Source organism: Nomascus leucogenys, chromosome 17 (genome assembly GCF_006542625.1).
Source record: "Nomascus leucogenys isolate Asia chromosome 17, Asia_NLE_v1, whole genome shotgun sequence".
In the NCBI taxonomy this organism is placed as follows: domain Eukaryota; kingdom Metazoa; phylum Chordata; class Mammalia; order Primates; family Hylobatidae; genus Nomascus; species Nomascus leucogenys.
Window position 1 is genome coordinate 76,662,361 of NC_044397.1, and position 22,304 is coordinate 76,684,664.

General features: G+C 40.2%; 1 protein-coding gene across 1 annotated transcript in view; it reads right to left on the reverse strand.

Annotated features, from left to right (window-relative positions):
- CREB5 (cAMP responsive element binding protein 5) overlaps positions 1 to 22,304 on the reverse strand; it is a 415,524-nt gene that overhangs the window by 334,200 nt on the left and 59,020 nt on the right. The window contains exon 2 of the mRNA XM_030796511.1: positions 2,843 to 2,914. Coding sequence (XP_030652371.1) covers positions 2,843 to 2,896 — 54 coding nt within the window. The 5' untranslated portion in view covers positions 2,897 to 2,914. The remainder of the gene's footprint in view (positions 1 to 2,842; positions 2,915 to 22,304) is intronic.

The window sequence follows — 22,304 nt, forward strand, 5'->3', positions numbered from 1 at the left end:
TTAACCACCTCTACTTGAGCATTTTCAAGTCACTTCCTTGATTCTCTTTCCAACCCTTCCTTTCTCAGAGGACTTGGCACCCCCACTCCTCCCCAGGTTCGTCTATACCCCTTATCTTCCAGGGATTAGCTGTGTAAACCAGCATGCTCACTCCGTCTCACTGGTTTCTTGTCCTCAACAAACTCCAGCTCGGCTATCCTTTAATTTTAAAAAAGCTGTTTCCTTCTCAGGCTACCATTATATCACTCTGCTTCCCGTCACTGCCTAGTGCTCTTGAAAGAGTTCTCTATGCTTGCCACCTCTGCTTCCTCACCACCCACTCACTCATTAATCCTTTGCAGTTTGGCCTCCACCCCTGCTCCCCTCTCATAGGTTGCCAGCGAGCACCCAGCTGCCAAAGCCAACAGCCTCTGCCCAGGCCTCTAGCTGTCCCAGCTCTAGCAGTGCCTGACACCAGTGACCACACGTCTGTGGCATTCATTTCTTTCTACCCTTCCTGTTGCCAAAAAGAAGAAAGGCTTAGAGCAATACATAAAATAGTTTGGGAGAACATGGATTAGAAGTAGAGGATCCCAAAAGAGAAGGGATCCAAAAGAAAGGAAGACTAGAGCCAAAATGCAAATCAGAGGGTAGTCATTCTCAACCAGGGGCAATTTGGGTCCACAGGGGACATTTGGCAATGTCTGGAAACATTTTTGGTCATCACAACTGGGGAATGCTTCTGGGATCTAGTGGGTAGAGGCCAGGGATGCTGCTAAACATCGTACAACACACAGGAAAGCTACCCAAGACAGAATTATCCAGCCCCCAAATATTAACGGTGCCAAACTTGGAAAATTCTGCCATATAGTCCAATGACTAATGTGAGCTCTCTTCTCTCTGACTTACCTAAATATTAGATATGGATTACAGCCCCTTCCTTGAAACACTCTCCTCTACTGTCCTACACAACCCTGGAGGTTGCTGGGAATCCTAACTCACCCTGAACCCTCTTTTGCCTTTGCTGGGTCTCTGGAGAGTCCCATTCCATTAAATGCCCCTTCCTTAGTGGAGATTGGCATTTACCTCCCCAAGTAAAGTCAGTCCCTGTATTATACTCTTCAAGGTGGCCTATGGTCTTCCTTCATGGAAAATTGCAATTGACTAATTAACTGATTTGCTGATCACATGATTATAGATTTGATTCCTAAACTAGAAGCTCTGTAAGGACACGGACACATATGTCTTGTGATTACTGTTTCCCCAGAGCAATCAGATTGCCTGGCACATAGTAGGCTCCCAAAAAGTGTGTTGAGAGATTTGAGTTGAATCAAACATAATGTGACATTTTCACCATCAAAGCAAAGTAAACCACTCAAATTATCTGATTCCCTTTGGCTATCAAGACTTCTCTTTAAAGAAGCTGAATGGGAATCAGTTCTACCTTAGGAATTAAGTTTTAACTTAGTTACCCTAGTAACTTAGTAGAGTGACATTCTGCATCCACAATGAAGAGTCCTGGTCTAGCAGGATTTTTACCAGTTACTTATCACTCTGTTTTTTTCCTAGTGTTTTCTACTTCAAAATCATCTCCAAGCCAGTTTGCTTCAAAACTATTTTTGCACTGCTCTTCTTATTTATAAGTAGGAAATAAATTGACACAAAGCCCCTGGTGAAACTTCTAGAACCTGAGCAAAGGACTCTGGTTGTTCAGTTAGTGGCTGATAACACCAGCAACAATGTCTTATATTTCTATGACCTCTTCCTTCCAAAAGGCTCCCAGAATCCTCCACAAACTCCTTGGGGAGGTTAATAAGAAGGGTCCTCAATGAACCCTTCTTATTAAGCTCTCATCTGACTGCTAAGCATTGCTTCACGCTCTACTGCCAACCCCACCATATGAACAGGCAGGAGAGCGAGGGAAAGAGTGTAACTCGCCATACCTGAAAGACCCCTGTGCTCTGGGTTCCAAACTTGTCCTATATCCCACAGAATGAAGATCTAGGCATGAGAGCAACCACATGTAGTCATTTTCCAATGACTAGAATGTGGAGATACCCAAAGGGTCAAGAGTAGAAAAAGTCACTGTCACGTTCCAAAGGTAAAGTGCAAAACTCTAATTTTAGGTGATGAATGTTTCTAATTTCTTTCAAAGAGATAGATTCCAATACAATAAAAGTAGCAGCAGCAGCAACAGCAGTAACAACAGTGGACAGTAATTGAGCTTGTATTGTGTGCAGACCCTATATTAAACACTCTACCAGCAGTATCTCATCGAATTCCCACACTAATTCCACTTGATGGAAGCCATCAGAGGCTAAAAGAGATTTAATCCAACACAGCAGGACAATTTCTCCTCTTAAAGTTTACACACGTAAGAAAACTGTAGACTCTAGAAGAGTTATAGGGAGTTTGGGGTTTTTTTACTCAAATTGGGAAACAAAACAAAATAAAATTTAACCTATGATGTTAAGCTATTTCATCAGTAATCTCGAAGCCCAGCCAGTATATTCAAGTGGCTTTTGTAAAAGTAAGCACTCTCCTTCCCTCTTTCTGAAATGATGGCCCTGCATATTTGGTGGGCAGGATACACCTGGCTTGCTTCCAGGAGGAAGTTAAGGGCAGAAATGCCTAACACTGCTAACTTTCAGGGGATGAGAGGGAAGTATTTCAAACTATTCAAAACAGAATATAATGATGGCGATGAAAATGATGATGATCACAATACTGATGGGGAGGGGGACTTTGGTGGTGTCTTGGTAAAGAAGGAAAGCCCAGGGCGGGCATGATTGCTGGGTGAGAGTTGCTTCCCTTTCAGAAAGTAGGCTCTGCATGTCAGAGCACGGAGTATCCGCACACTCACCTGGGAGCAGCCTGGGGCACTGCAGACAAATGGCCTCTCCTGCTCCAAATTCATCTTGGATTCCTCATAAATCTGAAGGATCAGAGGGAAAGGGAGGAAGGAAAAAGAAATCCATGAATATCTTCTGCTTCTACCTGAGCAACGTGAGAAAGGCAATCACTCAGAACCCCCTTTCTATGCCAATACCAAAATTAGATGAGCAGAACATTAACACGAGTGAGCACAGGCCCTGCTTGGCTATAGTTCTTTGGGCTTACCTAGGCTGGGCTCCTACTGTCCTTTACTGGAGTGCATATTGACTGTACTTGGAAGAAAACTGCTATGGGGTGGTAGCAGCAGAAATCCTCCCTGTGGAAAACCACCTGGTGGGTGTTACTACCAGGAAAGACCACACCTGTGCAAGAAGGTTCTCAGGCAAATTGTACACCGACCCTTGTCCAGTCCTGCTGAAAGCTTTTGGGATTTGCTACTTAGGACAGCAAGAGGAGTGGCAATCACTGGGTAACTGCCAGTATGAAAATGCTACCCCTGAGCAACAGGTGAAATGAGACACCCACAACCACCCCAGCAAGCTTCAGCATTCCCAAAGGACTACAAAGTAGCTGTGGCACCGGCTTAGCAAGTGATTCTGGTGGCGAACCGTGGTCCTCAATTCCCTCTCACCTCAGGAATTTGATGTGCCTCAACAAAAGTTATCCAAGTTATGCAGGAGTAAATAGAAATCCAAAAATGCCAAAAACATTACGTTAGATATTTCATTAATTTGGCCTTTATAAGCTGACTTGAAATTAATGTCATATTAAGGTTGCTGCCCCCTGATCCAAATACATCATCTGGAATAAGGTAGCTTTCAGGAAAAAAACCTTATAATCAGACAGGCATGGTGGCTCATGCCTGTAATCCCAGCACTTTGGGATGCTGGGGCGGGCGAATCACTAATGTTGGATCACTAATGTAATCTAATCTGAGGCGAGTGGATCACTACTGTAATTGGCACTGAGGTCAGGAGTTGGAGACCAGCCTGGCCATCATGATGAAACCCTATCTTTACCCAAAATACAAAAATTAGCCAGGAGTGGTGGTGCACACCTGTAATCCCAGCTACTTGGGAGGCTGGGAAAGGAGAATCATTTGAACCCGGGAGACGGAGGTTGCAGTGAGCCAAGATCACACCACGGCACTCCAGCCTGGGTACAGAGCAAGACTCTGTCTCAAAAATAAACATCAGACACATGTTAAATTATACTGTAGTCTTTTCTTACGTAGCAGTTCAGTTTTTGTTTGTTCGGTTTTTGTTTTTTTTTTTTTTTTTAATAAAAATAGAGACAAAGTCTTGCTGTGTTGCCCAGGTTGGTCTTGAACTTCTGAACTCAAGCGATCCTCTCACCTTGGCCGCCCAAAGTGCTGGGATTACAAGTGTGAGCCACCACACCCTGCTATAGTTCAATTCTAAGGTGTATACATTAGGCAAAAATTGAACGTAGTCAAAATTACCTTTGCAAATCCTCCCAAAAGCCAATATAAGTATAGCATACATGGTTTTGTGTGGTTACCAATCCACGCAGTAACATATATATATATATATATCTTAAAATATATATTATATTTTTATATATAATATAAAATAATATATATATATTATTTTAAGATATATATATTTTAAAGATATAGATATAAAGATATATATATAGATATATATATAAAGATATATAGAGATATATATATAAAGATATATAGACATATAAAGATATATAGATATATAGATATATAAAGATATATATAGATATATATATAAAGATATATATAGATATATATAAAGATATATATAAAGATATATATAGATATATATAAAGATATATATAGATATATATATAAAGATTTATAGAGATATATATATAAGATATACATATATTTTAAAATCATAGGAGATACACATTTAGTTATTTAAGTCACACAGTTTAAATAATTTTCTATATCATACCCCCCTTTTTTTTTTTTTTTACCATTTTTAGAGTTTGATTTGTATGTTGCTGCTAACAGTATATGGCCCTATTACTGAATTAAAACCTACTGCTTCTACTGTGCACACAGGAAGCAATTTGCCTGTTTAAAATGCCACTTGTAGGTGATTCCAATAGGATTCACAAGTCACCTTGGACCCTGAAATAGGAAGTTCTGCTTGGAGTCATAGAATAATCACCCTGTGTCTGAAGGAAACTTCATTATCTTTCAGCCAAAACCAATTATATGGTACTTTGTATATTGTCACACCTTTCCCCCAAACACTAATGTTACTATATTCTTTGGGAAGAAATATATATCTATATACTTTCACTTTTCTGAAGCACAAAGTGAAAAGACTTGCCTGAGATAACATTATCAGTCAGATATTTTAAAGCAAAGTAAAGGAAATTTTAAAATGTAAGCCTATTCAAACCACTACTTCTCACAATTATACAACTTTCACAGAGCGATGCATTTTCACTCTCCATTTGGCCACCCATGAATGCAGTGATTGCCACAATTTTATAGCTTTCCTATATTAAGCATATTGTTCAAAATCCTTTACTGTATTATATTTAGAAGAAGGAAGAAAACACAAATATCTTTGGGATCTTTCTGCTTGTCCTTGTCTGGGGAGTGTTGAGCAATTAAAATAACTTCTCACATTTCATTGTTCATTTGATTTTGCCATCACTGATCATAGAGCATCTCTCTTCCCCACTATGAATACTGAGAACGTACTACTAAGTCTCAAAATAAGAGGTGATTTTAAAGCTGAGAAAATGATTTTGATCCAAGACAAAATAAACAACAGAGTTGTCGGGCTATCCATTAATTAACTACATCTTAGTTTTCTAGTACATTCATTTAAATGCTTCCCTGGAACTTCTCTGTCTCTGTAGCCTTCATCTGCCTGACCATTGCCAGATCATTTAATTGCTCCATGCCTAAGGTCCGTACCTGAATAAGAGGGGTATAAAGACCAACCTTCAGCAACCTCATTCCTCATCATATTGGCTATGGGGCCTGGTAGATATTTTCAAATTATGGAGAGAGGTCTGTATATTTGTGTGGTGTTTGGAGGGGTTTTTTGGGAAAGTGTTACTGAAACCTCACTCTAATATTAAATATTATCTATTTATAAAATTATAAAATATAAAGCACTATCTTATTTGCCTAAGGTGAGTCTTTCTTGGATGCCACTTCAGAGTTTTAGTTGCTAATGTAGAATGTTATTCTTACCAGGTAACATTAGATGATGTGACAGTAAAATGAGAAAGTTTCATATATGCACATTTATGGCCTACATCTGAAAGTGGTAATTAATGAAAATAGATTAATGTCCAAGCAACAGAAGTGATCAAGACTGGAAGTGCTACTGCTGAAAGTTTAAAGAGATTCATTAATAAGCCAAAGTAGGGAAGAGATTGACCAAGCCCAGACACTTAATTATGAAGAGAAAGTATTTTTCTACCATAATCCCAACTCCATCCCAAGCCCTGGCCCACCAAAGTACCGACATTCCCCAGAAATTCAGGCCCATAATGCTAATACTTTAGCAATTCTGTCTGATATCAACATGGTTTGCCTTATCTTAATTAATGGCTGCATTTGCATATGAGCTGCAGCAAATACCTTAGAATTACAGTAAGATGCTGGTGCTTGAAGACAGCAAAAGGCTCAGCCACATAGATTCTACTGTCTTAATTGAGTCTTCATGATGTGGATGTTATGTTTAGAGGAATATGAGCAATCTAATCTGTTAGGCACTGAGATATGTCAGTATAAGAAATCATGCCTCAGAAGACACAAGTTGAGAAATACAGTCTGTCCTCAAATCACTTAGAGTTTAGTCATTGATAGGTTCTACTGAGTTACAATTGTTATGTTACTATTTTATTTTACAACATAAGTGAGTCTGTATCAATGTATTAATGCCATGGATCCCACGGACCAAATATGTTTTAGCAACATAATACTGGAATAAAAGTCTTCAAGTGGAATGGCAGTTGCTAAAATAAGTTTTCAGTGATTAATAAGGTCTGAAATGAGTGGGTGTGTATATGTAAGTGTGTGAACTTCAGCTGCTTTATTCTGATGCCCTGCAGTTCCCACATTTAGCCCTCTGCAAACAGCATTCTCTTGCTAATTCCTTTCTGTGTAGGTGTTTGCAATAGTTTTTCTAAATGGTACCTCTCTACCATGTAGGCTTTATTACTTTTATCAACGAGTATGATCTGGTCTAGTGTATTAGTCAAGAGCCATGGTTTATTTTTATGGTCTATTATTATGGTTCTTTTCTAGCACATATTGTAATAATTATTCTCTCTAACAGATTCTTATTAAATAAAGCCCTGCCTAGATTCTTTAACCATTCATCAGGTGGGGGCAAATTACTCAGACAGGATTTGAACGAGGCTGTTCTCCCTCAGTCCTCATCCTCTCATTTCCCATTCAGTTGTTTTACTGGCTTGGATTTTTTAATGAACCAAGTTTTGCTTGGCAACTGCCATACCCTAGGCTCCACTGCATAGAGCTTACATAGTAGGCGTTCAATAAATATTTGTGGAATGGATAATGATCCTCAATCATCACAATGCACTGCCCCAAACAGCTTGCCCATTCTCTACTCCTGAGGCAGTGGTTTTCAAACAATGTTTGCTCTGAATTAAATTATTGGTGAGGTAAGTAGTTTTGGGGACCACTCGGTTTACCTGTTGACAGTCATGGCCAGAGAAGAAATCTCTCCAGATTTCATGGAAAAAAGTCAAAGGTGCTTTCAGTAGAAACAATGAGTGAATCTAGTTTTATTCAATCTCACAAGTAAATGTATTAATTCATTATAAATTGTCTGTTAATGTTGCCATAGACATTGCCATCATTAAAGTCCAGTCTAGTAACCACATGTGGGCTGAGTATGACCCCCATGAAGCAACCTTGGAAAGACACTGAGTAGTCCGATACCTTTGGTTAGACACTGTCATAATTGTGGCAGATGCTGCCTCATCATTTAATATTTTCTAAAAAGTACTCACTTTTGTTCCTCTTTTCCAAAATTCAGATTCAATAGTCAACTAGAAAAAATGCCTCCTGATTTTAATTTCCTTCAAATTTGGGGAAGATAACAAAAAAACTCTGATAACAAACCCTAATAGTACATAAAGTGAGTTGAGGTTTTTCATGGTTGACAAAGAGATGACAAGCTTGATTTACAATTCAAACCCTCGACTGCCACTGGATTCCTCTGGCCTCGCAGTGAGCAAGAATCTCTCTCATTGTTCAGTGTTTGACCCCACAAATTCCTGGTCTAAAATGGGAAATCATCCACAATGGCTCATGCAATCCATTCAAATGCTTTGCCAGCCATTTAGGGATATACTTGGAAATACCATTTCACGAAAGGCAAACACTGTGAAAAGCAAATGATACTGAAAACGTGGACAGCCTACACAATATACTGTAAATACCTATTGTAAACTTAAGGGTAACAACTAAGCCCAGAGGGGGGAAAATTGACATCATCTGGTTTGCTGTAATCAGCCAAGTGTGATACTTGCCCATGTAAATTGTAGAAAGCCATTACTAATCCCTAGTTAACATCAAACTCTAATCTTAGTGGTACGGCACAAGTTTCCTCCATTCACAGCAGATGGACTCATACAGTGATATGGAATTTGCGATAATAAATAGTAAGACACTAAAAGGGCTGTTCTATTCTGAAAGCCTGGCATGTACTCTTATAAATACCAAAAGTTATGGGAACTTCAAAGCTACAAAACGAAATCGTGAGTATCAGTGAGCACTAACAACAATATGGCTATGTCCCCGTCACCTCTGATATTGTTAACCTGGAAATGAATGCATTATAGATCCGAAAGGGGGGCTTGAATTTTAATCATGATATTGACAACATTTGTCAGCATTTATCACTCTACTGTGAGTGTGGGAAGAGCCTTCTTGACAGGACTCACACGAAACAGATCTTGCTGCTTTGTTGAGCTTATGAGACCTCAAAAGGTTCTAAAGGAGGAAACTGGACCTTCCTGAAATACCAAAAACAGCTGGAAAACAGGAGCACCTTGAGTCAGTCACAGTGTGTGACACTCCACATCAATCCTGCTTTCTTCCTGGGAACAAATGTTGTTTATTAATTAAATTAGTTAAGGCCATGGCCAATTTGCACTTCGTGTTTCTGAAACAAAGCAAATATTTATCTCAATACATCTGTCAGAATGGCAAGGGGACACGCACAATAATAACCCAACGCACATTCACCAAAAACACACTGTCAATTTATTTTCTTCAAAGGTGCCTGGTTCTAATTTCAAAGCAAGGATGCAGGTAGGTTATCCCCACATGTGGCTAGCTGTTGGGAAGGAATTATACATGCAATTCGGAGCTAAGAATTTCTTTCTTTGGGAGGGATATTGCATCTTTCATTATCTTATTTGCTCATCTGCAAAACAGTGCCATTGTAATAAAACACTGTAGAACAGGACCATTCAAAGAGGTATTATGTGAAAACATAACTACTGGAAGCTAACTGTAAGTTAAGAGAAAAGTAAGCCCTCTGGATTTCAAATGTATCTTTATTTTTCAAACCTGAATGTTGTAACTTCCAATAGAAAAATAAACACCTTGAATTTCAGTCCAAGAAAATCAATTACTTTGTGTTTGTCTTTGTATCTTTCTGTGTGTCTGTGTGTGTCTCTCTCTCTTTCTGTGGGCATCTTCCCTCCGTCTCTTTGCATGTCTATTTCTCCATGTGTGCCTTTCTCTCCTCTCTTTGTGTGTTTGTCTCCTTATGTCTGTCTGTCTGTCTGTCTCACACAGACACACGCATATACTCATTTTATCAGTAGTGTTCTTACCAGCGTTAACGCTGGTAAAAGGATCTACTGGGCTTGTTTCCTGTTGCAGTGTTATTCTTGAAGCGGGCTGCAGTCAGAATCTGAATTTCATTGGGCTATTATTATTTGCAGCTGTGTGACCTTTTTAACCCTGCTTTAAAAGTGACATTTCAGCCCTCAAGCTTGAAACGCCTGAATGCTACAAGGTTTTCAAACCAGAGATTTACACAGGGAACAAGACCAAAAGTGGGCTGTACCTTATAAGTGAACATTTCACCAGAACTTGGCGTGAAGAGGGTGTGTTCCTGGGCAGTTTAGAGCCAGTAGTCTCCCCTGGAAGGCCTGAACTTGACACATAACACTACGGTTAAAGATTACTATTCTGTTCAAACCAGAAGAATATCCCTGTTCTTCAAAGATATTTGCCATCCCCTGGTATCCCAAAAGCTCAGAATCCTACAACCTGAATCAGAGCCCCCTTTGGGATTGCGTCACACTTTGTATTATGCTTAGGGGCTGTCAGAAGTTCCCTTCCAATGAGGCCCACTGCTCCCAGGAGGAAGGATTTCCAAACAGCTTTTGTCTCTGGAAACTAACCCGGGTCTTACTTCCCAGAGGGGGCCGTAACAGGAGAGAGTGCTGGGGGCTCACGTCCTCTCACGTACTTCTGCAGAGGTTTGTGGTTTTATTTATGTGGCGTTTATGCTGTGTATAGAAAAACATTCCAGTGGGATTGGGTTTTCATATGTTAGATTCCTCTTTCTTTTTTTTAAATTTTCCATATGTTTCTTTAGATAGGAGGTCTTTTTTCAAAGTTACTGGCTAATTCTGATTTTTGTTTCAAATAATCCTGTCTTATAACTTTCCTCTCTATGGGTTCAGTAGTTCAGAACATAGTTGGTAATAAGCACTTGTGTGAAGCATGAGAGGCGCAATGTTGAGTAAGTCGCTGAATGCGTACGAGCTGCATTTAGTTCCTTGTCCCCTTGTTCCCATCTAGTACAATATACTTTCTTGCAGAAGACATTGCATCTCTAAAAAAAAAGTTTATTTGACATGTATGTGGTTAACAAAACACTAGTGTAGAGATTCTTAGGTTTTGAAGGAAATATTGAATGTAACCAAATAATTTGGCTTGTTTCTAATGGGACTAAACATAACCTCAGAAAACATGCTGACTGGTGGCAAACTCTCTTCCTTTTTACCTGCTCTCACTGTGTACAAAAAGGAAAGAAAACAAAAAAGAAAAATTAGAACAAAACATAGCCAAGGTTTAGGTTGACCCTGTCATCTCTCTTTTTCCAGAAAAGAAAGTATTTCATTGTAATTTAAAATAACTGCCCCCATGAACGCCTGAGAGAAAAGACAATGATAGCAAAGAAATTCAGTGCAAAACTGGATCTATTCTTCATACTGGTGGAAAGCAGCTTGTCTTTTGGAAAATCTAAGAAAAAGGTCAGCAGTAGTTTTCTTTTCTCCCTTTGTGCCCTACTACAGTAAAATTTGCCTCTTTAGAATTGGAACACGTTCCCAAATGGTACTACTCTGCCTCTAGATAGACACTTTTTAATGCAGTTTGAGTGCATTTGATTTTTAAACAATTTTCGTGTAAAATAAATATCTTTAAATATTCTTAAGAGTCACAACTTTTTAGTCTAGTCCTAGTTTTCTTTTCACACATGCAGATAATTTTTATTGGATAAGGTTGGGGGGTTTTTTTTGATTTTTATTCTAGATAAGTGTCTATATCTTCAGCAACAATATACATTTGGTCCATCCAATGTACGGGCTGAAGTCATACCCAAAATATCTGAAAATTTGTCTTTTTCTGCATGAATGTGAGCTACCACGTGTGAGACTGCATCAAGCCCAGTGATGCCCAAGCCAGACCACTCTGCTTTCGGCAAAACCAGGAAGAGACTGTTTCATCTTACTCTTAACTCCTATGATTACCACTACTGACTTCATCTTGAAAGACATTTGAGAATGATGGTATCATACTGGGTGCTTTTTTCCCGTGACCACAGCAGAAAGCTGGGGCATTCCCAGGTTGTATTCTAAAGTAGCCAGCAGTTGTGTTCTGAGCCTGAGACAGCTCACGATGTCCGTTGAACACAGGGTAAAAATATACCGAAGCCTTGATTCAGATTCCTCACACATTCTGCTTCAAATGTCAAGTGTGTGAACATTTGACAGTACTAGGAGGTCACTTAAAGGCCATGTTAAGGCAAAAATCTTATGCCATCCGAAGATTCTCTCATCATTCGAACAAGGTTCTCTTTCTAAATGTTAGCAAAAGGCACATTTCATCTGCCTGCCTGGAAAAGGCATCATTTCCTTGGGTGGTCCAGTAAGGGGATTTGGAAATATGTGAAGCCAATTATTGGCTGCTATTATTAGCAGGGGGTCACCCTGGCATTTAGTGGGAGGGGGCCCAGGATATAGGATATTCTGCAATGCACAGAATGGCTGGTTCTGGGCAACACTGGAGTCTCCTGATCTGATAGCCAATAGTGTGGATTTTGCAAGAATAATTAGACTATAAGTACCCACAACTGCCTCACCCATGCCACCCAGTTTAGGGTAAAAGGCAGATTAAGAATAAGACAACAGGATGAGTGAGACAATGAAAACAAAGACCACATACAGAAGAAGAGATGAAAGGAAGGGACTAAGTGCATCCCCACCTCTTTATACTTTTCCAAAAGCTCTGAAAAACTCGGGCAAAGTTAAGCTTATGACAAGGCCAGATTCAATGCCAATTAAAACTTTATGAATATTCAAAAAAGTATGTGAAATTATCATTCCCTGTCAGTGTGAGGGAGGGCTGGGGTCTGTTGCCAACATTTAAGCTAAGCATAAGCATACCCTTGCAGGTTCAGTCCATAGAGGAGAGAGATGACTAAGCTGCTATCAGTTAGGGTGGCTTTTTCTAGGTAAATTATCTGGTTTGGCCACCTACAGCTCCCACTGTCCAGATAACTTAACCTTTATCTAGAGCAGTGTTGACTCAACAGTAGCAAAAGAAAGAGTTGCCCCAACATACAAATATATCTCCTGCTCCGATGCCTTACCACTTGTGATAATTGCCTTGTTGATTTTCTATTATTACTGAGAGGACAGCTCCATCATAGAGAACGTATTTTCCTTTCTTTTTTTATACTTGAATAGAAAACATCACAAGCTTCTAAATTCTGCTTTAACGTTGCTGGCACCATTAGCCCTCCGCTCACAGAATACTTATTAGGGAAACTTTTGCCTCTTAACCAACTTCTCAGTAAGAAAGCTTAATCAGTCCAAAAGAGCAAAAATACACACACATATACATATTTTTTTCTTTTGGCCTGTTTTCTTATTGAGAAGTTTATATATAATATATATAAATATGTATATATATTCGCACACTTTACAGGGATTCTTTCATCCTGATAAACAAGCTTAAGACTCAAAACTCATGCCTAGCTCGTATTGTAACATGAGGAGGATACTGATCTCATAAGGAAGCAACTACAAAACTCTAGGCCCACCTTTCTGCACAAGGTTCACCAGAGTGAAGGATCATTAAATATGTTTAAAGTGCAGAAATAAACTGTGTGGGGTTTTGTGGGGTTGGTTTGTTTGTTTGTTTTGAGACATGGTCTCTCTCTGTCACTCAGGCTGGAGTGATCACAGCTCACTGGGCCTCAAACTCCAGGGCTCAAGGGAGTTGAGCCTCAACCTCTCAAGTAGTTGGGACACCACAGGTGTGCGCCACCACACCCAGCTAATTTCTTACTTTTTGTAGAGATAGGGTCTCCCTGTGTTGCCCAGGCTGGTCTCAAACTCCCGGGCTCAAGCAATCCTGCTGCCTCATCTTCCCAAAGTGCTGGGATTACAGGTGCAAGCCGCCATGCCCAGCTAATAAGCTGTGTTTTGGGGGATTCCTTGATTATTTCCACGGACTAGAAAAGTCCTTCACATCTTTCTCAACTTCCTACTAAACAAAAGAACCACTCACTAAAGCCTGCAAATCCACTAAAACACTCTGGAAAAAGCACATGGAAGGAAAAGGCCTTTTCCTTGAACCCCACCACCCACGAGAGGTTAACACTGTGCCAGACTCCAATTCATCAGAAGGTCCAAGCCATTAATAAACAAACGCAGGGCCTTCTTTTTTTATGCCCCAGGGCTCAGGCCCCCAAACAACAGCACCATTTTTGAATCCACACTTCAAATCAGCATGAAAAGGGAAAGAGGATTTCTTTGAATACCCCTGTGCTCCCAAACCTAGGAGCCCTTCCTAGGCATGAACGTGGTCTCTTTGCTCACAGGAGTGTAGATCATATGCTGGGAAAAACCCAGAACCTGGATCCTTCTGAAAGGGAAAGAGAAAAGGGGAAGGGAGTGCAGGCAGCTCCCAGCGGGGACATTGGAGAAGGCCTATGAGACATGCCTATTGAAAGGCTGAAGAAAGGGGAAGGGAAAAGGCCAGCCCCCAAATCCACACTGGGAAATTGTGGCTGCCCTTCATGGGGTACTGTTCACAAGCTGCTTCAGGGAAAGTGGCCTGTGGACAGTGATTGATTACCCATCACAGTGAACTTGTTCAAACACGGTTCAACTTGGGCACACACCAGGGGCAGAATCAGAAACCAAGAACACAGGTCTCATTCATTCATTTCTTCCCCACATCGTCACTGAGCACCTACCATGCATGAGGCCCCGTGCTAGGAGAATGAAGGCTTGGCACAAACAGTTCCTGCCCTCTGGGCAATGATTCTCCAGAAGGAAAGGGAAGTGTACCCAGATGTCTATGGTGGAAAAGCAGAATTTTAATGGCCATAAAGTACTTTTAGTAAAGTGCTTTGAGAGTTCAGAGGCCATGAGAAAGCAAAACTGTTTCATTAACTACATCAAATATCATATCATCTCTTCTTTCACAGCTAAATATTTCTTATAATTAAGATGCCAGTTCAAGGCGCACACACACATATAACCCCTGGAGCAATCTTTTAATTCTTTTAGAAGTAAGGATTTTGTTTGTTTGTTTTTTAAATTTAGGCTTTATTTTGCTTTTAATGCTGAAAAGTAAAACTGCATTATTTGTGGTAAACCTAACATTGTGATTAGTAGACCAGATTTTATGTTAGAAAAGAAACAATTAAATCTCAGCTCCTTTGCTCATTAGCTGTGGGATCTTAGGCAAGTTACTTAACTCCTCGGAATATTAATTTTCTCCTACAAAAAGAGACTATAGGTGATATTAATTTTATCTGACTCAGGGATGTTGGGAGGATCAAGTGGGATATTTGGGAAAGCACTTCATAAACTGTAAAGTGCTATGAAATATTGGTTGCTGTTTTTATAGTACAGTCAACTTGCAGACATGGAGTTGCAGAGGTGGTGCATGGCACAGAGTTATGTATACATTTGGTGGCATATGTCGAGAGATTGAAGATTCCAAAGGATGTTGAAGGTAATGATCTTTCAAGAGATCCTGACTTGATGATTCTCTGATAATCCAGCAATTATCAAGCAAATCCTGATCCGCCAACTTTTTACTTGAAGGCTCCCAAGTAGAATTATTTTGTCTTCTACACGATCTCGAGAAGGACCTCGGAGACAGGTCTATGCTCCAACTTGGCTCTGCAACACACCAGCCAACCTATAAGCTTGGGTAGGTTTGGTCTGTTTGTTTGTTTTTCATTCCACTGCGTTGGGCTCTTTTACAACAATGACAATACCTACTTCCCACAGTTGTTATAAAAGTTAAATAACTGCCAGCCTAAGATGGGTTTAATAGGTCGCTTGACTCTGGGGTGAAGTTTGGCTGTTGGTGGCTGAGCAAGCCAGGGAAGAGGGACTCCTCACCCTGGGCTTGGAGGGGCTGGAGATGGAGCTGCACGTGTCTGTTTTCCTTCCTGAAGACAGCTCCTAGCCATAGAATGCAAGTAAAGTGCTTTGCTGGCAAGGCCATGTCCCCATATGTGCCTGGCTACCCTGTCCCTGCAGTCCGAACCCCAGCCAGGCAGGAAGAGAGGAGAGTTCAGAAGACACCTGGATAAGATGAGAAACTCAGCCTTCTTATCAGTAGGCGCTTTAGGCTTACCTGGAGGCATGGGAAATAAGACTGACACAGATTGTGACACCCTCTTTATACCCACTCTCCACTTGAACTATAAAAAAAAAGGTCAAATCTTCTTTTCATTATTACATTTTCCTTAGTACACCACATTTTCTTAATCTTAACACTTACTCTTCTTTTCACTCTTCCTTATTTTTTTCTTTTCTTTCTCTCCTTTTATTCCCCAAATATCCCATGCAATAATTTTAAAAATGCTACTTTTTCTAGGAAATAGAGATAGGGTCTCACTATGTTGCCCAGAAGGCTCTTGGACTCCTGCACTCAAGCAATCTTCCCACCTCAGCCTACCAAACTGCTGGGATTACAGGCATGAGCCACCACACCTGGCCTAAAAAAAAATAAAAATAAAAAAATACTTCTGAATAATGCATGAAGTGTTAGTTAGCTGTGAAAAAAAGGAAGTCATAATCAATGATCTGGTCATTTCAGCCTCTTGAGAAAATGGAGAGATGACGTCTCCATAATGGCAAAATTTCCTAACTTGGGGCACTGGGGAGTTAAAGATGAATAATCCAACACCTCTGTCCTTAAAATCTGGTCACCTCCCAACACAGAAAGGTTTATATATTTGGAAAGCCTAACAGATTTTGAATTTTTTAATGCTTGGGAGTAGTCAAAATTTTATTTAATGAAAGCATATCTTTCACATACCATCACATCCTATGTGTCAGGCATTTTTAATCTCAAAGAAGCATTTTCCATCAAGGCTGAAAGAAAGCCTTGATTAGACAGAGCTTTGATTTATCTCCCCCACTAAGTGCCTCTGTAGGAAACACAGCACAGGGTAAAGCCGTTAGAATATGAGTTAGGGTGCCAAAATTCCCAGTTATTTCCAAAGCCCTCAGTGTTCCTATCCCCCTTTTCAATACTGACAACAAAGGATTTCTGGTCTTCTCGAAGTGATAGCATTATTTAAATAGTGACATCAAGTTAATATTTGGAAGATGCCTCAAGGACCTTAAACGCAATTGTGAGTAGTAGTATGATCGTTATTTCCTCATCCGTTCTCTACTGTTTCCAAAGAAACAGAAAAAACCACTCACACAAACACACACAAAAATCCTCCGGACACCCCAGTTAACTAGTGTCTCCTTTCTTCCCAAACCACCAATCAGCCAGTCATCGGGCAAACAGCTCAAGCACCAGGCAAGGAAAACATGTTATTTTTCTGGGCAAGCCTTAACTTCACTGCCTACAAAACACAGCCCCACGGGGCACATCCCACACATGGGGAGAGCAAGACTCCCATTTCGCATTTGAAACCAATAGTTACCAGTCAACACCCGCGGAAACTGAGGTCAGGATTCCCCAGCATGCACCCTGAAGTCCAAACTCACTTATTCTCCAGATTTCCTATACAGACCAGTCCTGACGTCCCAAGGCATTCCTGCAATCCCTCTCCTACTAGTAATACTCAAAGAAAGTTCCAAAAAGAGTAGCGTAAGAGAAAACTTCCCCTCTCCACAGAGCCTCATTCCGCAGCTGCCCAACACCCAGCAGACTTCTCAGAGGGAGAGAATTTGCTCGGTATCAGCGCTGGATGCCCTCTGAAACAGGAGAGTCAGTGGAGTAAGATAAGAAAAGAAAGCAAAATCAAACAACAAAACCAGGCTTCAGATAGTCCATTAAAAAATGAGGCTGTCAGGAGCCAAATTCCACAGTGCACAAAAGCCATTTAAAGGCACACCCTAAAACACTCACTAGAAATCTTCAAAGTACAAGGGAGGCTCCCTGCCACGGGCCAGGGTCATGGACCCAAAGGTGACAATGAGACACTCCCAAGAACATCTGGCCAAATAAGCCGGGCACTGGGCCCTTCCAGACATGGGACAGCAGCCTATGTCTGCTCTCATCCACTGACCTCAGATCCCTGCCCGGGCTTGGCTGCTTCCAGCCTCATTCAGCCGAGCACAGTGCAGGGTCAGCGTTCTTAAGGTGTCTGGGAAAGCCACTGTCTTCCTCATCTTCCCCATCTTCTGTCAGAAGACTCAGTCTTCCAGAAAAGTCTCCTGAGGACCTACCAGGGCCAGGCACTGTGTCAGATATGGGGCAGAAAACACTGAATGAGAAGGATGAGGCCTCTGTTCTCACAGAGCTTATCTTACAAGGCAAAGAAACAAAAAGCAAAATAAGCAAAAAACACAAGCACAGGAATCAAAAAAGTGACCAAGGAAAGTAACTACACATTTTGGAGAGTTCACTGAAAGAGATAAAGAGGGTGATGTGATAAAGAGAGGAAGGTGCACAAGGAAGCTTTTTATTTTTTTTTCTTGGAGATGGGATCTTGCTCTGTCGCCCAGGCTGGAGTGCAGTGGTGCTTTCACAGCACACTGCACCCTTGATCTCCCAGGCTTAAGCGATCTTCTCACCTCAGCTGCCCAAGTAGCTGGACCATAGATGTGCACCACTGCGCCTGGCTAATTTTTTATTTTTTGTGGAGATGGGGTCCCACTATGTTGCCCAGGCTGGTCTTGAACTCCTGGCCTCAAGCAAACCTCCCACACCGAGCCTGGGGAAGTTTTTTGAAGGAGGAGGTAATGCTTACCTCTCTGGACAGGTGACATTTAGTTTGAGGCCTGACAAATGCATATGAGCTGCTTGAAGAGTAAGCAGGGAAGGGTGGTCCAGGCAGAAGGGACAGCAAAAGCAAAGAGCTTGGCATGTCTGAGGGACTGAAAGAAGGCTGGCAAGGCTGCAGCATGGTCCACAAGGAAGAGAGAAGTCCCAGGTAAGAGATAAAAGCAGGCAAGACTCAAATCAACCAGGGCTAGGATTGATTCTCAGAGCACAGAGAAGCACTGAGGAATTCCAGGCTGCAGAGAGAGACCTTGGGTCGTTGAAGTACTTGTTCCTCCATCCCCAAGTGAAACGCGAGGGTCCTAGTAATTCACTTTGGGGATCCTGGGAGGGTTAAAGGCATCTCAGGACCAAGATAGAGACTGATACAGAACAGACGCTCACCTTCTCATAAAATAAAACACACAGCCTATCCCATGCATAAATAAATATTTAGACTTCCCCGCAAAGTAAGAATGCTGTCCTAGGGGTGAGGGTTAGAAAGAACATAGCCCCTGTGACATAGCCACCACTGGCCAGCACTGTAGTTGCAGCTTGAGGTCCAATCATACCTGTGTAACCTTGGGGAGGTAACTTAACTTATCCACGCATATTTCCTCATCTATAAATAGAGATAATACCTACGTCATAGACTTTTTTGAGGATTAAATGAGCATATACACACATACACATATACATACAGTGCAGAGAATAATTTCTAGTACATAGTAAATATACAATATACATTAGCTATAATTATAATAATAAAACTACTTTTCTCCTATCAGGAGGCACTTATCCACCTTGAAAACAAGATGTGGAAGCCTTTTCAATCCCATATAACCAAACCTAGGACAATCTCAATTACTATTTTTTTTTTTGCTTTAACTATAAGATGACATATTTTGAGTTTAGTGGCTAGAGATCGTTTTTGTTGGGAAGGAAAGCATGTCAAATAAAATTTTTCTCTCTCCATGGGTTAGATTTGTTTTAGTTTTGGTTTGCTTTACAGAACTGGGTAATTATTTTAAATGTAAAGTATTGGTTTATCCATTGAAGGTTGGTCAAAAACTTTAATAATTGACAAACTGTGAGAAATGCCATACATTAACAGATTAATAGTGGTTACAGCGGGACAATGAGATAATGCATTTTTTGTATCTATATTTTATATTTTTTCTATTATGAACATTGCTTGGCTCTGTTCAAGATAAATTAAAAACTCAATGTAAGGTAAAACAAGTATATCTGGAAGTGTGTGATGATGGCAAGGATACGAGGAGAGTCTATAGGGCCTGCCTCACTCTTTGCAGATGATCATTTGTTTTATCTTGGACAAATGTCTAAGATGGAAAAAACCATTCTTTTTCACACAGCGTTGTGATAAAGATTAAATGCAGCATGTAGTGAATGCCCAATAAGCCCCAGCTCTGTAGTACTATGTAGTGTTTTAGAGTATATGAGTTCACACAAAAGACCCAAAATAGCCAAATTTTACTGAGCTATAGTAACCAAAAGAGCATGGTTTTGGCATAAAAGCAGACACAGAGACCAATGGAACAGAAGAGAGAACCCAGAAATAAATCTACACATGTACAGTGAACTCATTTTCAATAAAGGGGCCAAGAAGATACACTGGAGGAAAAACAGTGTCTTCAATAAAGGGCACTGGGAACACTGGAAATCCATACACAGAAGAATGAAACTAGACCCCCATCTCTCATCATATGTAAAAATCAAATCAAAATGGATTAAAGATTCAAATCTAAGACCTCAAACTATGAAACTACCACAAGAAAACATTGGAAAAACTCTCCAGGACATTGGTCTGGACAAAGATTTGAGTAATACCCACAAGCACAAGCAACCAAAGCAAAAATGGACCAATGGGATTATATCAAGTTTAAAAGCTTCTGCACAGCAAAGGAAACAATCAACAAAGTGAAAACACAATCCAAGGATAGGAGAAAATATCTGCAAACTACCCGTCTGACAAGGGATTAATAACCAGAATACAGAAGGCGCTCAAGCAACTCCAGAAAAAAATCTAATAATCCAATAAAAAATTGGGCAAAAAATTTGAAGAGACATTTCTCAAAAGAAAACATACAAATAGCAAACCGACATATGAAAGGGTGTGCAACATCATTTATCATCAGAGAAATGCAAATCAAAACTACAATGAGATATTATCTTGCCCCAGTTAAAATGGCTTATATCCAAACGACAGGCAATAACAAATGCTGGCGAGGATGTGGAGTAAAGGGAACCCTCATACACTGTTGGTGGGAATGTAAATTAGTACAATCACTGTGGACAACCATTTGGAGACTTCTCAAAAAGCTAAAAAATAGAGCTACCATATGATCCAGCAATCCCACTACTGGGTATGTACCCAAATGAAAAGAAATCAATATATTGAAGAGATATCCACATTCTTATGTTTGCTGTAGCAATGTTCACAATCAGCCAAGATTTGGAAGAAACCTAAGTGTCCATCAACAGATGAATGGACAAAGAAAATGTTGTATTTATACACAATGGAGTACTTTTCAGCCATAAAAAAGAATGAGATTCAGTCATTTGCAACAATATGGATGAAACTGGAGGTCACTATGTTAAGTAAAATAAGCCAAGCATGGAAAGACAAACATCGCATGTTCTCTCTTCTTCATGGGATCTAAAAATCAAAACAATTAAAACCATGGAGATAGAGGGTAGAAGGATGGTTACCAGAGGCTGGGAAAGGTAGTGGAGAAGTCAGGGGGAGATGGGGATGGTTAACAGTACAGAAAAATAGAATGAATGAATAAAGCCTAATATTTGGTAGCACAACAGGGTAACTATAGTCAATAATTTAATTGTACATTTTAAAATTCCTAAAAGTATTGGATTATTTGTAACACAAAAGATAAATGCTGAGGGGATGGATACCCCGTCTTCAATGATGTGATGATTAGTACACATTGCATGCCTGTATCAAAATATCTCATGTACCCCATAAGTATATATACTTACTATGTACTCACAAAAATTTTAAATTTAATAAATAAATAAACATGATCACATTGGAAAAAAAGAGTATGTGCGTTCGAATCTTGGTTCTTTCAATAATTAGCTGTGTGACTTTGGATAAGTCACTTAACCTCTCTGTGCCTCCATTTCCTTGCATCTTATAATAATGGTGCTTACCTCCCAAGGATTATTAGTATGTGAGGATTAAAAGAGTTAACATCTGTAAACAATCGAGAACAGTGTCTGGCACATGGTAAGTGCTATGTAACTGCCAGCTCTTATTACATTATGAAATCTGAATCTAAAACTTCAGAAAAGCATATGGTTCTATAATCATGTAAATATGGTTTATTTTCTGGTGACAAAAATAACAAGCAAGAATAGCATGGCATTTTAGTATCATTCATTGGCAGGGACATTAATTTTTATTCATGTATGAACTTATGTTTATGTGGCAAAAAAAAATCAAGGTCCTAATTTTTAAAATTTGTTTCCATATATTTAAACACAAGCTATAATTTCAGGACTACCCAGCAAACTCTTAATTACCTGAGCTAATTTCTCCAATGAGCACTTTCTTTGCCATCGCTCTGTCTCTATGTTGTTCCCCAGGGCGCAACAGGATTCAGTAAATCCATAGGCGTATTTGTTAGATTATGCAATCACACAGCATGGCAGGTACACAGGTGGTCCACTTTCTTATCTTTTTAATTTTTATTTATTTATTTTTTAGAGACAGGGTCTCGCCTGTTGCCCAGGCTGGAGTGCAGTGGTGCAATCACAGGTCATTGCAGCCTCGAACCCCTTGGCTCAAGTGATCCTCCCACCTCAGCCTCCTGAGTAGTTGGGACTACAGGCACATGCCAGCAAGCCTGGCCCTACTTATTTATCAGATATAATTGTTGTCAGCTGC